At 44.6% G+C, this 12,616-nt stretch overlaps 1 protein-coding gene across 6 annotated transcripts in view; it reads right to left on the bottom strand.

Moving 5' to 3' along the window:
• The window catches only part of LOC142591096 (uncharacterized), an 83,718-nt gene that overhangs the window by 58,928 nt on the left and 12,174 nt on the right, over window positions 1–12,616 (bottom strand). For 4 of the 6 annotated variants that reach the window (XM_075703475.1, XM_075703474.1, XM_075703476.1 and 1 more), the window contains exon 3: window positions 3,356–3,443. In XM_075703475.1, coding sequence (XP_075559590.1) covers window positions 3,356–3,419 — 64 coding nt within the window. In that variant the 5' untranslated portion in view covers window positions 3,420–3,443. Of the gene's footprint in view, window positions 1–3,355; window positions 3,444–5,459; window positions 5,693–12,616 lie in introns of those variants that run through there. The other 2 variants (XM_075703478.1, XM_075703473.1) reach the window with 2 other exon arrangements.

The following is a 12,616-nucleotide window of genomic DNA, read 5'->3' as shown; positions in this document are numbered from 1 at the left end:
TTTAACAAGTGCCACGGGCGACGCCCAAGGGCTCGACGAAGGTTAAACGATTCCTTTGTAAAGCATCTCGTTCACTTCATCTTGAATAACCTTGCGCTCTGAAGGAGAAACTTGATATAGCAGGCGATGAATAGGTCTGGCATCACCAGTATTTATTTGACGCTTAACAATTGATGTCTGGCCCTATTGGCGATTGTTGAGGTCGAAGATGTCGTGGTAGAAAACCAAAAGGCGACACAGAGCTGCTGCTTGTTCAGGCAAGAGGTCCGTAGCCATCATGGGATGAAATGTTGTGTCAGGGCAAATAGCATCCTGTGGACATGATGAAGAATGTGAGCAGACGTCTACTGAAAACGTCGTGACGTGGTCATCTCCTATAGCACACAGAGTTGTAACCGATATGCCTTGGGGTAGAAATTGCTTTCGCAAGCCAAAATTGACGACAGGCTGGCATGTCCGGTGGTGGTGACGACGGAGCGGGGCACAGTGATATTGCACATCAAAAAGGGCATCAGGAATAGGTGTGGCGACGTAATCGCCATCGGGCACCAGAAACGATGATAGCTAATCGACGAAAGTCAAGGCTTTAGGCGGTAGGCGGACAAAGGCGGTCGTACTAAAGTTGTTCGGCAGTTCGGCGCGAATAGAGGAATAGAATAGAGGAAGTTCGAGGCAAAGGGCACCGTCAAAACTGTCGATCAAAGCTTAATGACCCGTAGGAAAGTCGAGTCCGATGATTGGGTCATGGGGAAAATTGGTCAGCACTGTAAAAAGAATGGGAGTGGGGCGGTCGGCGATACTGATACGGGAAGTAAACATTCCAGTGACTTCAGCAGTGCTACAATCGGCCACGCGCACGGCTCGGGTAGTAGGAGGCGTCAGAACCTCCTTCAGTCGACGACGGAGATTACAACTCATTAAGGACACCTAAGCTTTAGTATCTATTAACGCCGTGAAAGGGCACCGTCGACGTAAACATCAAGTAAGTTCTGGTTCGTTGGGAGCGTCAGTGGAGAATTTCGACACGACGAAGATAATGAAGCACTACCCCCAGGAGTTGCATGGTCTAGTTTTCCGTCCGGGATGGTCTATAATTGGTCTGCGACGAATATCGGTGTGGCTGGGGCGACGCGGACCGACGGCGGTAAGGTGACGGCGAACGAGCAGGACGACTCACATCGACGGATACGTCAGAGGCAGGAGGCATACGGCCAGGCGAGCAACGGCACGGGTCGGCATATGGGCGAGGAGACGGGAAAAAGGAGCTCGAATATGGCAACGTCCAGGAGGTGCGGCCGTGGCGAGCGACGTGGCCACTGCGGAGGCAACGGAATGAAATGGGCTTGTCGTCCAGAGTTCTCCACTCGGCAGGGTTGCGGTATCTGGAAGGGGAATACAGATCACCGTGAGGCGGAAGAGTTGGAATCGGTCTGGCGTGAGGTCGGGAGACGGAACAGGCAGCAGGAAAACCTAGGTTTGCAAATTCTTGTCGCACAACTGCCTGAATGAGGGAGATCGCTGGGCCTGGTTGGCCAATGGTGGGTTGAAGTGGTCGTGAATGGAACGGCTCACGACTTGTAGCTTCGAGTTCACGGCGAACACTACGTGTGACGTGCTCATTAAAAGGTGGTGAAGCGGCAAGGTCAACGCAAGACGAGGACGCAGCCGTGTTAGGGAGCAGGGAGAACTCTGGAAAGACGCGGCGGCTTTTGGCGAGCTCAAAGCGGCGGCATTCCTTGACAATGACGTCGAAGTTGGACTCATTGTTGAATACCAACAAGTTGAACGCGTCGTCCGCGATCCCTTTGAGTGCGTGGCCGACTTTGTCAACCTCAGCCATTTGGTCGTCGACCTTCCGGCAAAGAGCGAGCACGTCTTGTATGTACGAGACATATGATTCAGTAAAGACTGAACTCGGATAGCAAGCTCTTTTCTAGCAGCCAGCTGCTGACCGGTGGGATTGCAACAGAGGTAGCTGAGCTTCTCCTTGAAAGCATCCCAGCGAGAGATCTCGTCTTCGTGTGTCCAGAACCAGACACGAGGAGTTCCGCCCAAGTAGTATAGGATATTCGCTAGCATAGTGGTAGGGTCCCAGCGGTTGTTTTGGTTAACACGATTATACAGGTTGAGCCAGTCCTCAACGTCGACATTATCTTGGCGGGAGAAAATGCCAGGATCGCGGGGATTGGTAACAGTAACGTATGTTCTTGGCGGGGAGCCATGGCGTAAAGCAGGACAGTGCGGCCGCTGCGGAGCTCCGTGGCGAGGACGTGGAACAGCGCCCACCGCCACAATGTTACGCGAAGGACGAGTCACTTAGTCGAGCAACTATTTAGAGGTTGTATTTACAACAGCCGTTGCAGTGCTCACCGGTTCGATTCACAGCGCGAGCCCAGTTCGTTCTTCCTCCTCTTTTCTCGAGTGATGGCGCCTACGCGCCTCGTTCATACAATCAATACACGCATGTAGCAGTATTGTTATATTGGTGAGTGAACCATATGTCCTGACTATAGCCTAGGAGCATGCACATTTGAAGAAAAAGAGAACGTCCCCATGAATGCTTCGCAACATAACCATCACACTTACGAACTTTCTATGTTGAGTAACCATGGCTCAATTTGGGCGATCTTTTTAGAAAGTTTACTGGTGTACATTTCATCAGGCGATATATATTGCTGGATGTTCCATGAGTAACATTCTTGAATCACGCCAAATACCGCGGGATTCGGCGCGAAATATTGCGCAATACATGGAAAAAATTGCAACGAATATGCAAGTGCACGGAGTCCTCTTGCCTGTTCTGTTTAGAAAAAAGCGGATTACTCGACAGTTTAGGACACTTAAGGCACATGAAAGCAACCTAATATATGCACAAGACTGTCATGAAGTCGCAGTGGTTAGCACAGCTGCCTTCCAACACGAAGGTAGTACAAGATTATTTACTAACCATAATTCCTATGAAAGCTACACGATCGCTGCGGAAGAGTAGTCTCTACTGTTATTATTTTTGAAACTGTGAGCTTCAATGGTCTCATCATATCAACGGTACCTTGTTGGTGCTATGAAAAATGAACGTGCTAGCGAGTGAACAGTAATAACATAAATCTTTAGTTGTGAAAAATATGATTATCGCAAGCATTTTTCTATGTACAGGCCATCAAAGCTACTTTAGTGACACTTTCATAATTTGCTTATTGGTTATCTTCAATAAAATTTTGAAATAGTGTTTTCCATGCTAGCTTCATATCAATCAAATGCCAAGGCAATGCTGACGACAGGACTGAGTGTGTGCTTGCGTATCAAACTTATATGAGAAAAAATTGATTACGGAGCTGAAAAAAGCGAGGCCACTCACATTTCACGATGCTTAACAGCCTCCAGTTGAGTACGAGAGTGACGTAGGCAAACTTCCATGTCATTGCGTTGCCTTGTTTCTGTGAAGACTGGCGAAGAAAAAAAGGATTACGTTTGCAATCCCCGATCCGGAATAAAAAAGGAGATAACCCCAACTATCAGAACTTCACAGAATGTTCACAGTAAGCATATATAAATAAACACCTTCTCCGGCCTTAGCAGGCATTCTCTTGTACACGAACTATAAAGCTATTTACCATAAAATTAAAATAATATTTGCTACAAAGTACTCACAAAGCGCTTTCTTTCTTGATATTTCTTCTGAATTTAAAAAAGACTGCTACCGAAAGATATACATGTATTGCCATAGTTCTTGCAGTAACTCTCTATCATTTGACGACAAACGATCCCAAAATATGGCACATTCTTTGCGTCAGAATAAATTGCCATGAACAATCCAGGACTTCCGAACTTATGAATGCGTTTGAATCTAATGGTTAAAACGGAATACAAAAACTACATCGCAAAAAAGGGGGTGAGATAAGAAAGTATGTACGGGGCAAATCTTGAAACGAAATTTGTTTTTAAAGCCATATCCTTAAGTGGTCATACTCCCGATGGTCGTTAAACAAATACGTAGTCCAGCCCAATGGTACCAAAAGCACCATGAACAATGACTCCAACCCCTCTAGTAAGCAAAGAATGAAATGGCTTATCCTTCTCGTAATGCAAAGGCTGCAAACACCGATCAAAGCTAAGCGTACAGGGCAACCATTCATTAGAATCAAGCATACGATCCATACAGAAACGCGGCGTCTACTCGAATAGCAAAAAAAAAGGAACATGCGATCTTCTGAATGTTTCATACCCCCGTAAGCAAGCGAAACTGCAAAGGCTTATACCTCCGTAAGCAAGCGAAACTGCAATGGCTTATACCCCCGTAAGGCTGATGCTGTAAGCGCGCAGCAAAGTGAAGCCAACAGTGCATACATTCAATGAAATCACCCATACAACACAAAGAACTAAATACGTTTTAATCCCCTGCTGTAAAGATTCAACGTAAGGTCGACGAGAAACCTCGTTGGCGCGTGTCTGACTTCGCTATATGAGTGCGCGAAGCTGCAACTAGGAGTCGAAAACCAGCCGAGGAAGCCGAACTGTGAAAGCAGCAACGTGACAATGTGAAACAGCGCATTACTTAGTGTGCAGCAGGCTTTTGGCTTCACGTGCTAAAGAAATGTAACATGTTGCCATTTTTTTCGCCTTACTTATTAACACGGATGCCTTCTAACACCGCTATCACCTTCACTGAGCTCTTCTTATGAGACGTAGTAAGAGTCCAGAAGACATGAAAGCATATTCTTGAATAAAGAATCCAAGTGGAATTCTGGACAAGGGTCTAATTTTAGGGAGCCCCACCAGGGGATGCATGGTTGCTATGACGTTCACTGTAAAAAACAAAACAAAACAAAAGAAATTGAAGGAAAGGCGTTACTTTTATATTTGGTGTTATGTCAACGTACATCGTCATGCTGATAAGCGTCTAGTGTACAGTGAACAGACAAATTCATTTGAATTGGCCTTAACGTGACTAGGACGTTGAGAAGACCAGTTATGTTACGAGTACAGCTTACTTTCTTAATAGCCTGAATAATTTCTCACGTTAGCTGCCTAAGCACAAGTAAAAACAACGTTACTTCCAGCCTTCTTTCGAGGTAAATGCGCTTGCACTTGCATTTGGCACATGCAGTGCTTCTTTTTTCTTGTAAACGCAGGTAAAAAGTTACGGGGATGCTTAATGCTTAGAACGTTCTACTAATGTGAAGGCAAAAGCCTAGTTGGAAGTTTTGCTGATCTGCCGTTGAACTTTCTGTTGAACTTTTTGCTGATCGGCTGTTGAAGTTTCCGATGAACGCTCTGATGATGTGCTGTTGAACTTCCTCACGAACGCTCTGCTTATCTGGTGTCGAACTTTTTCTAGAACATTCTGCTGACCTGCTGTTGAACTTTATTATGCACGCCCTAATGATGTGCTGCTGAACTTTCTGCGGTAATTACTGTTGATCGGCTGTCGAACTTTCTACCGGTCTTACTGTGAGACTTACTATAGACATCGCTTCCTAAGGCGGCTCGTCTTGCACGTGCGGCAGCGGCCTCTCCCTCCACCAGTTATGCATTCCCAGAGCGCCTGCGTCGCATCAGGGCCACTGCCGCAGCTTCATCTACAGCCGCTTCCTCCCGATGGCGGTTACGACGAGCGGCATTTCGAGCTGCTATAGCTTCTGCTGCGGTGGTGCACTTTCTCGGCCTTCCCCGCCCGAGACTAGGGCCTGGTGCGTCATCATTCAAAGCGATGTGGAATGAAGCTCTGGGCGCGCGCGGCGACATATACAAGGCGTGTGAGCACACTTGGAGTGTGCTGCCGCCGTACGGGAAGGTCCTACGGGAGCCGCCCTTGACATTTCCCTCCTCCTCCCCAGCGCCGCCACCGCGCTTGCCCTCAACGCACCTACTGCGTCGCTGCTGACATTTGGGTGGACGGATGGATGGATGGATGCTATGAGCGTTCTCTTCGTAACGGCGCCATGGGTTGTGGCACTAAGCTCGTGTTATTATATTGCCTAATGTACTACCAATGTTAAAAAAGGAGAAAAAAAAAACACGAGGAATTTCCATAACCCAAGCATATGAACCCCTATTGCAAACTTTGTTTTTGTGCGCCTCTGATTTTTGCGGTTTCTCTAGTTTTCTTAGACCAACCTTTCAATCACCTGTTACTAATCTCTATTGTGGACATGCTTAGATTCGCCCTGCTGTTGCTGAATCCAAGATTTTCGAGGAGGCCAGACGTGCCTAAAGCCCCCGCTGGGCAGATATTTTTACATTACAATAAAACGCGCTCCATCGTTTCTCTAGCTTTAGCTACGCAAGCGCATGCTTCTTCTTCTTTCTTATTTCTTGCTTTATTAGTACGTGCTCTAAGGCATCCTGATCTCGCTTCGAAAAGTAATGAGCTTTCCTTTGAGTTATCATAATTGTTTCTTTCCTGATTTCGTTTTTTCCTCTTAAGTAGTTACGCACAGCAGATTCGTTTCAATTGCCGGCACCCATGAGATTATCTTCGCCTCTCTGATTTTGCGCTTGTCCTTTGTCGTGTTGCTCACCATAGGTGTTGCTCACCGTACACTTGCTGGTAACCTTAGCAGTTCTTCTCTACGGTTAATATTTTTTGTCTACAAATACCTGAACACTCCCCGGCCCAATTCCTGTTCTCCTTATTCCTCAGTCGTTCTTCATAATCAATTTTACTGTGAACTTCCATCACTGCAAAACTTGTCCAGTCCATATCACCCTGTACAGCTTAATTGTAGTGTTCCCGTGCACGTCCAATGGGAAGCGTCCCACGGAGGTTTGGTTGCCATCTAGTCCTAATTGTGCGCCTGACTTCAAGCAAACAATCGCCTTTCTAAATGTAAGTACTGCAACCATTACACCTTTCCACATACCCCACAACATCTCGTACCTATTGGGTCTCCATAGCGCTCTGTGTTTCATTATGGCAGCATTTGTCTTCCTTTTAACTGTTATTCTTTTTTTCCCTATGTTATAGGTATATCTATTGCCTTGGTTTATCGATATACCAAGGTATTTATACTATTTTACGCGCGCTATTTCCTGGCACTGTATTGACAGTGTCCCCTGTTCTACATGAATACCATAAGACAAGCTTTTTTAACGCTATATTACAGACCTAAATTATCACAGACCAAAATTCCTGTCCACAGATATTAGGCAGATGTTGCATATCACTTTTCTTATTAGCGAGCAACGCAACGTCACCCGCTTAAAACAAACTTGGGAGCTGCTACTCTACTATTGTACCTGCCTATTTATATAAGAGATTGAACACAATATTACTTCCTTGTAGCGCCCTTTCCATCCTCACCATGTACATCATAAAAAGCAGTGGGCATGAAGGGCACCCCTGCCTCAGTCCCTTCTTGATATGAATTTTCTCCTCGCTCCTCATGCCTTCCCATTAAACGCAAATGGTATTTTCTAGGTAAGTCTTTCTCTGTATACAATCGGTGCCGAAGCCTTCTCCTCCAAAATGTTAGACCGCAGCAAAATGTTGCGCTCTACGTTGTCTTACGCTCTTGTAGTATCCAAAAAGACCACATATAACGGTCTCTTTCCTACTCTTGATATTTCAATACAGAGAGTAAGGATAAATAGGTTATTGTCCAGGCGCTACTTACTCTCAAGCCTTCAATGACATTATTCTCTGCCCATGCGTCCAGCTTTAATTTAAATGCTTGCATTGATAACCCCTATATTACTGATGTAATGGTCAATGGTCTATATGAGTGAATTCTATCCTTTTCCCCTTTTCTTTATAAATTAAATTCATTCTACTTGGTCGCGCACATTCTGGTATTCTTCAAGCTTTTAACGTTTTTTTTTTGTACTACTTTCAACAGAGCTTCCTTACTTTTCCCTCCTCCTCCCCAGTGCCGCTGTTACCGTTTTCCTCAATGCCCTCTGGCGCCGCCGCTGACATTCCCCTCAACTCTCCGACTGTGCTTCATTTCCCTTTCTCAGAACCCTCCTCCAGCGCTGCTGTTTCCATTTCCCTGCGCATTTAAGGCATTTTTCATGCCTTAAATGTGGTATATTTCATATGTGTTTGTAAGGCGGAATATTGCGGACAACGCAGGCACGTCAGATGACATGTGAAAGACAGTAAATGTCTGTTGTTTTCATTGCAGATTGGGTTATGTCTTCTTATATAGTCATGCTTGATTACAAGGAAATTATCAACTAATGAAACACGCGAACTATTTACTTTCTTCTTTACTGATGCACGTAAAATTATGTACGCAGCGTTTAAGGTAAGAAATAGCGTTGAAAGAACAAAAGAAATAGGAAATGGTCAGATTATTTCTTAGGTTTTTTTTTTGCATTTTCGCTCTCATATACTAAGCTAGACGTCTTGAAGTCACGTACACCGTAACCCGTAACGTTATCCAGAGTGCTGCCTTCAACTACTTGTCTTCAACTATAGAAATGTCAAAAGAAGCGCGTCTCGATGGTGCATTGCATCCAGAGTGCCGAAGATAAGGCATCACGAGGAGCGGCCACGGGCACTGTACCGGTCAGATCTTAGGGCATGCATCTTATCCCCATCACTTCCCACCTTTCAAGAGCTGCTGATTCGGGCAGTAACAGCAACTGCGAATGCACGCTGACTAACGAGGCTCCATCGTATTTTGCAGTTGGCGGTTGTTGGTGACTTGTCCTGATTTTCCCAAGGGAGGCTTCCTCTGCAGAAAGGCTGTTCTTCGCCGGCCCTGTCGTCGTGGACGGCATTGCCTTCGAATGTGTTGCTGGTATCGCCAATCGTCACTATCGCCACCTACTCAAAGCAACAGCTACAAGAACCGATATTGCTTGAAGCGAGAGGGCGGTTGTCTTGCCCAGCATTCCGACAGTAGCAGCGACGGCGAATTCAGGCTGACTAACGAGCCTCCATCGTATTTTACAGGTTGGTGTTGTATCTCTTTTGTACTGAGTTCACGCATGCATATTCCTCGCTGTTGCTGGTAAGTGTCGAACATGTAGTGTACGTGTGCTATGTTCTCTTGAAGGTTCGTGTTTTTGTGTAAACGGGTCAGGTTAACTAGGGCCGATACTTAAGTGTGGTTATGGCAGACGGCTTTGGTAACGGGACGAAGGCCCTTGGGTAGAAACAAACGGGCCGCATTAAGGAAGTTGCGAAGCTTCTGACGGATCTTGTAGGGAAACTGGGTGCTTTTGTGAATGCCATGACAATGGGGGTCGCAAAGTCCGAGGGTTGCAATGCTGAAATTCGTCTGAACTGTTTGGAATCCGTAGATTCTTTCACCCTCAATAATGAAGGTTTGGAGAAATTCAAGAAAGACGTTGCTGAGTTTCGTAATTACCTTTCGGTGGCAAAGGCCCTGCATGACCAGTCCAGAAAGCAAATTCAAGAGCTCCGAAGGGAACTTGATATTGCATATAAGGAAATTGTTGACGTGAAACAGTATAGTAGAAATATGAACCCCGAGATGAAAGGTCTTCCAGTGGTCTAAAACGAAGTCCCAATGCAAAAAGTGGAGGAAATGGCTATGTACCTCGCGGTGAACTACGCGGGGGTGCCGTTGAGATCGCCCGCCGAATACAGTCAAAAGGCAAGAAGAGGCCTAACGTTGTTGTTAGGCTTTCAATGAGGTCTGCTCGAGATGGAGTGCTCGCTGCTGCTAAGAAGACTAAGCTGAATACTGGGAACCTTGGCTTTGAGGCTCGTGAGCTAAATAATGTAAACGCACATCTTTGCATTGAGAACAAAATACTGTCTGGCAAGGCACGACATGTGGGGAAAAAGAACAGGAAATACGATTGGGTTTCCGAAGGCAAAGTGCTTGCGCGAAAGGCGGATAATTCGCCTGTTGTGCACATACCTTGCGAGGAGGACTTGCCCCGCATAGGTTAATTATACTAACGCTTGCTAGCTAAGGATAGTTTTTCTTTCTGTTCAAGTATGGCTTTCCGATCTTCTCAACTTGATAAGTTGATAGGAAAGAGTAACACATGTTCTATATGTCATTGCAATTCTCGCGGTATTTATAGGAGTTTAAACTTCTTAGTCGTATGTATTTCACGTAATAAATCATCGTATGACCTAATTGCTGTCTCGCAAACATGGCTTATGTCTAACGAAAGAATCGATGTTCACGGATACAAATTCTTATCGCAACGTCTCGATTCTCGTTCGCGAGGCGAAGGCGTTACATTTTTTGTTAAAGAAAACATCCATTTTCAAGTTCTGCCTTCTCTCTCAAGTACTGATGAATATATGGAGGCGCTATTTATAAGACTTGATTCGGTTTAATTGTTGGTGTGTTTTACCGACCTCCTAACTCGTTGATGACACCTTTCCTGAGCAGGCTTGAGTTTACTCTGGGAGAACTATCTCGAGGATCTGCAAGTAATATCGTTATGGTTGGTGATTTTAATATAGATTTAGCTTTTGATGCGAAAAACAGCTATAGGCTACTTCTCGAGTCATTTGGCTTGCGCAATCTTATCACAGAACCTGCTCGCCTTACTGACAGGTCTAGCACCTTATTAGGTCACGCTCTATGCAATGTAGATACTGGGGTGTGTGCTGTATCCCACTCTGATGTAGTAGCTGATCATTTATCTATTTTTCTTACTATACAGATCAATACACCCAGACTGAAGTTGCCGGTTGAACATATGCGTACGAAGATTGATAATACGCTTCTACGCAGAAACCTTGAACAATGTGATTTTTACGTCTTGTATGACAGTGACGTTAACATTGAACATCTGAAATTTGAAGAAACCTTTAGAAATGTGACAAATCTTAGTAGGATCTCGATAACGCGTAACAATTACAGTGAGCCCATCTGTCCCTGGATGGCCGATTAAATTCTATTTGTGTTCAAAGAAAAAGATAAGTGGTACCACAAAAGGTAGGAACCCAGGCCTAAGTCCCATTATAGGAGCGAACTTATATGCTTCAGGAAAGTACCTCTTATGCGGAAACAAAAAAAAAACAACAACAATATAACTCCTCGATGGTACAGCAGGCCAACAGAAACACGCAAAAAAATATGGACTATTGTACATGATTTAATCGGTAATCACTCCAATCAGGTTGTATTGCCCCAACTAGTAGATCAAGCTACAGTAGATGCTTTTAATGACTACTTTTCTAACATAGGACCCTCACTAGCAGCGCAGTTTCCTCCAGCTTATGAACCCTCCGTACCAATTCAACCTGTTAGTGATTGATTGCTTCGCGATGCATGACATAGCGTTGGTGGATATATTAAAGGTAGTGAAAAACCTTTCTGTAAGTAAGGCGGTGGGACTGGATGGAATCCCCTTCAGAATATTAAAAGATAATATAGGTATACGGTATTCATCTGTTGCATAGGTCTAATCACTCCTTGGAAGCGGGAAAATACCCTGACGCCCTCAGTGTAGCAAAGGTAGTACCAATTTATAAGGAAAGAGATCCTTCTGCCCCCAGTAACTATGGACCAATATCTGTTCTGAGCATATTTAATACTTTGTTTGAGAAAATGATTTGTACACGCATGCAGGAATTTTTAGGTAAACATATAATTATTTCTCCTAATCAGCATGGGTTTCGTCCTCATAGATCCACATGATCTGCAGTTCTTGTACTTACACAATTGATGAATACAACATTACATGATAACAAGATTGCCGTTGTTCTATTCTACATATAAAATAGTTTGATACGGTTAATAATATAATGCAATTACTTAAGTGGTATATTTATGGTTTTAGGGGGTCGAATATTGGATCTGTTAAATAGTTGTCTCTTGGAACGGAAGCACTATGCTGTAATTACTGGCCTGATGTCAGCCTCACAAAGTCTTTCGATGGGTGTTCCGCAAGGCTCAGTCCTTGGGCCCGTCTTCATCTCGCTATACGTCAACGATCTTCCGTCTGTGTTAACGTGCTCAGAAATGTTATTATACGCGGATGATGCGGCTTTTTGTTGGGGACAATATTGAAGAACTGTCGGGCAAAATAAATCAAGAACTCGGTCGTGTCGCGACATAGTTCACGCCGAATAACCTTACACTTAACATCGAAAATACCAGTTTGTAGTCTTCCATTCCAGGTGGAAGGAAACGAATTGTGACTCCCTCTCTCTATTTTCGATAATGTCCGGTTGAACAGAGCATGCCGCTAGAAGCATCTAGGTGTTTGGTTTCAATCTAGCATGCGTTGGAAATATCAAATTCATAAGGTATGTTGCAAGTTGTGTGGTTGTCATGTACTGTCAGATGCCCGTGAATATTTTGACTCTCAAGTTTTACGGATGCTTTGTTTTTATACAGAGTCACCTTTAATATTGTTTAGAGCCTTTGGGCAGTACGTACAAAACAAAAGCCTATATAGAACCGGTCGTTGGTCTTCAAAAACGGTCGCTACGTATAGTTACCTTTTTTAAACATACTTATCGAAGTAAACCTCTGTTTGAATTGCTTCGTGTTCTGACGTTCAGTGAGGCGTATAACGTAAATGTTTCTCAGGCAGTTAATGCAATAATACGGTATAATCCGCTACCTGGCGCAATATTTAATTTTCCGGCACGAAACGCGAGGTCAGCTACCAACCTCTGTATTAACTTACCATCATGTCACTGTGTATATGGACAGGAGTTCAGCGGTGC

The sequence above is a fragment of the Dermacentor variabilis genome, chromosome 8 (assembly GCF_050947875.1).
Source record: "Dermacentor variabilis isolate Ectoservices chromosome 8, ASM5094787v1, whole genome shotgun sequence".
Lineage (NCBI taxonomy): Eukaryota > Metazoa > Arthropoda > Arachnida > Ixodida > Ixodidae > Dermacentor > Dermacentor variabilis.
The sequence above is the reverse complement of the archived record's forward strand: the minus strand, read 5'-3'. Positions and strand labels throughout refer to the sequence as shown.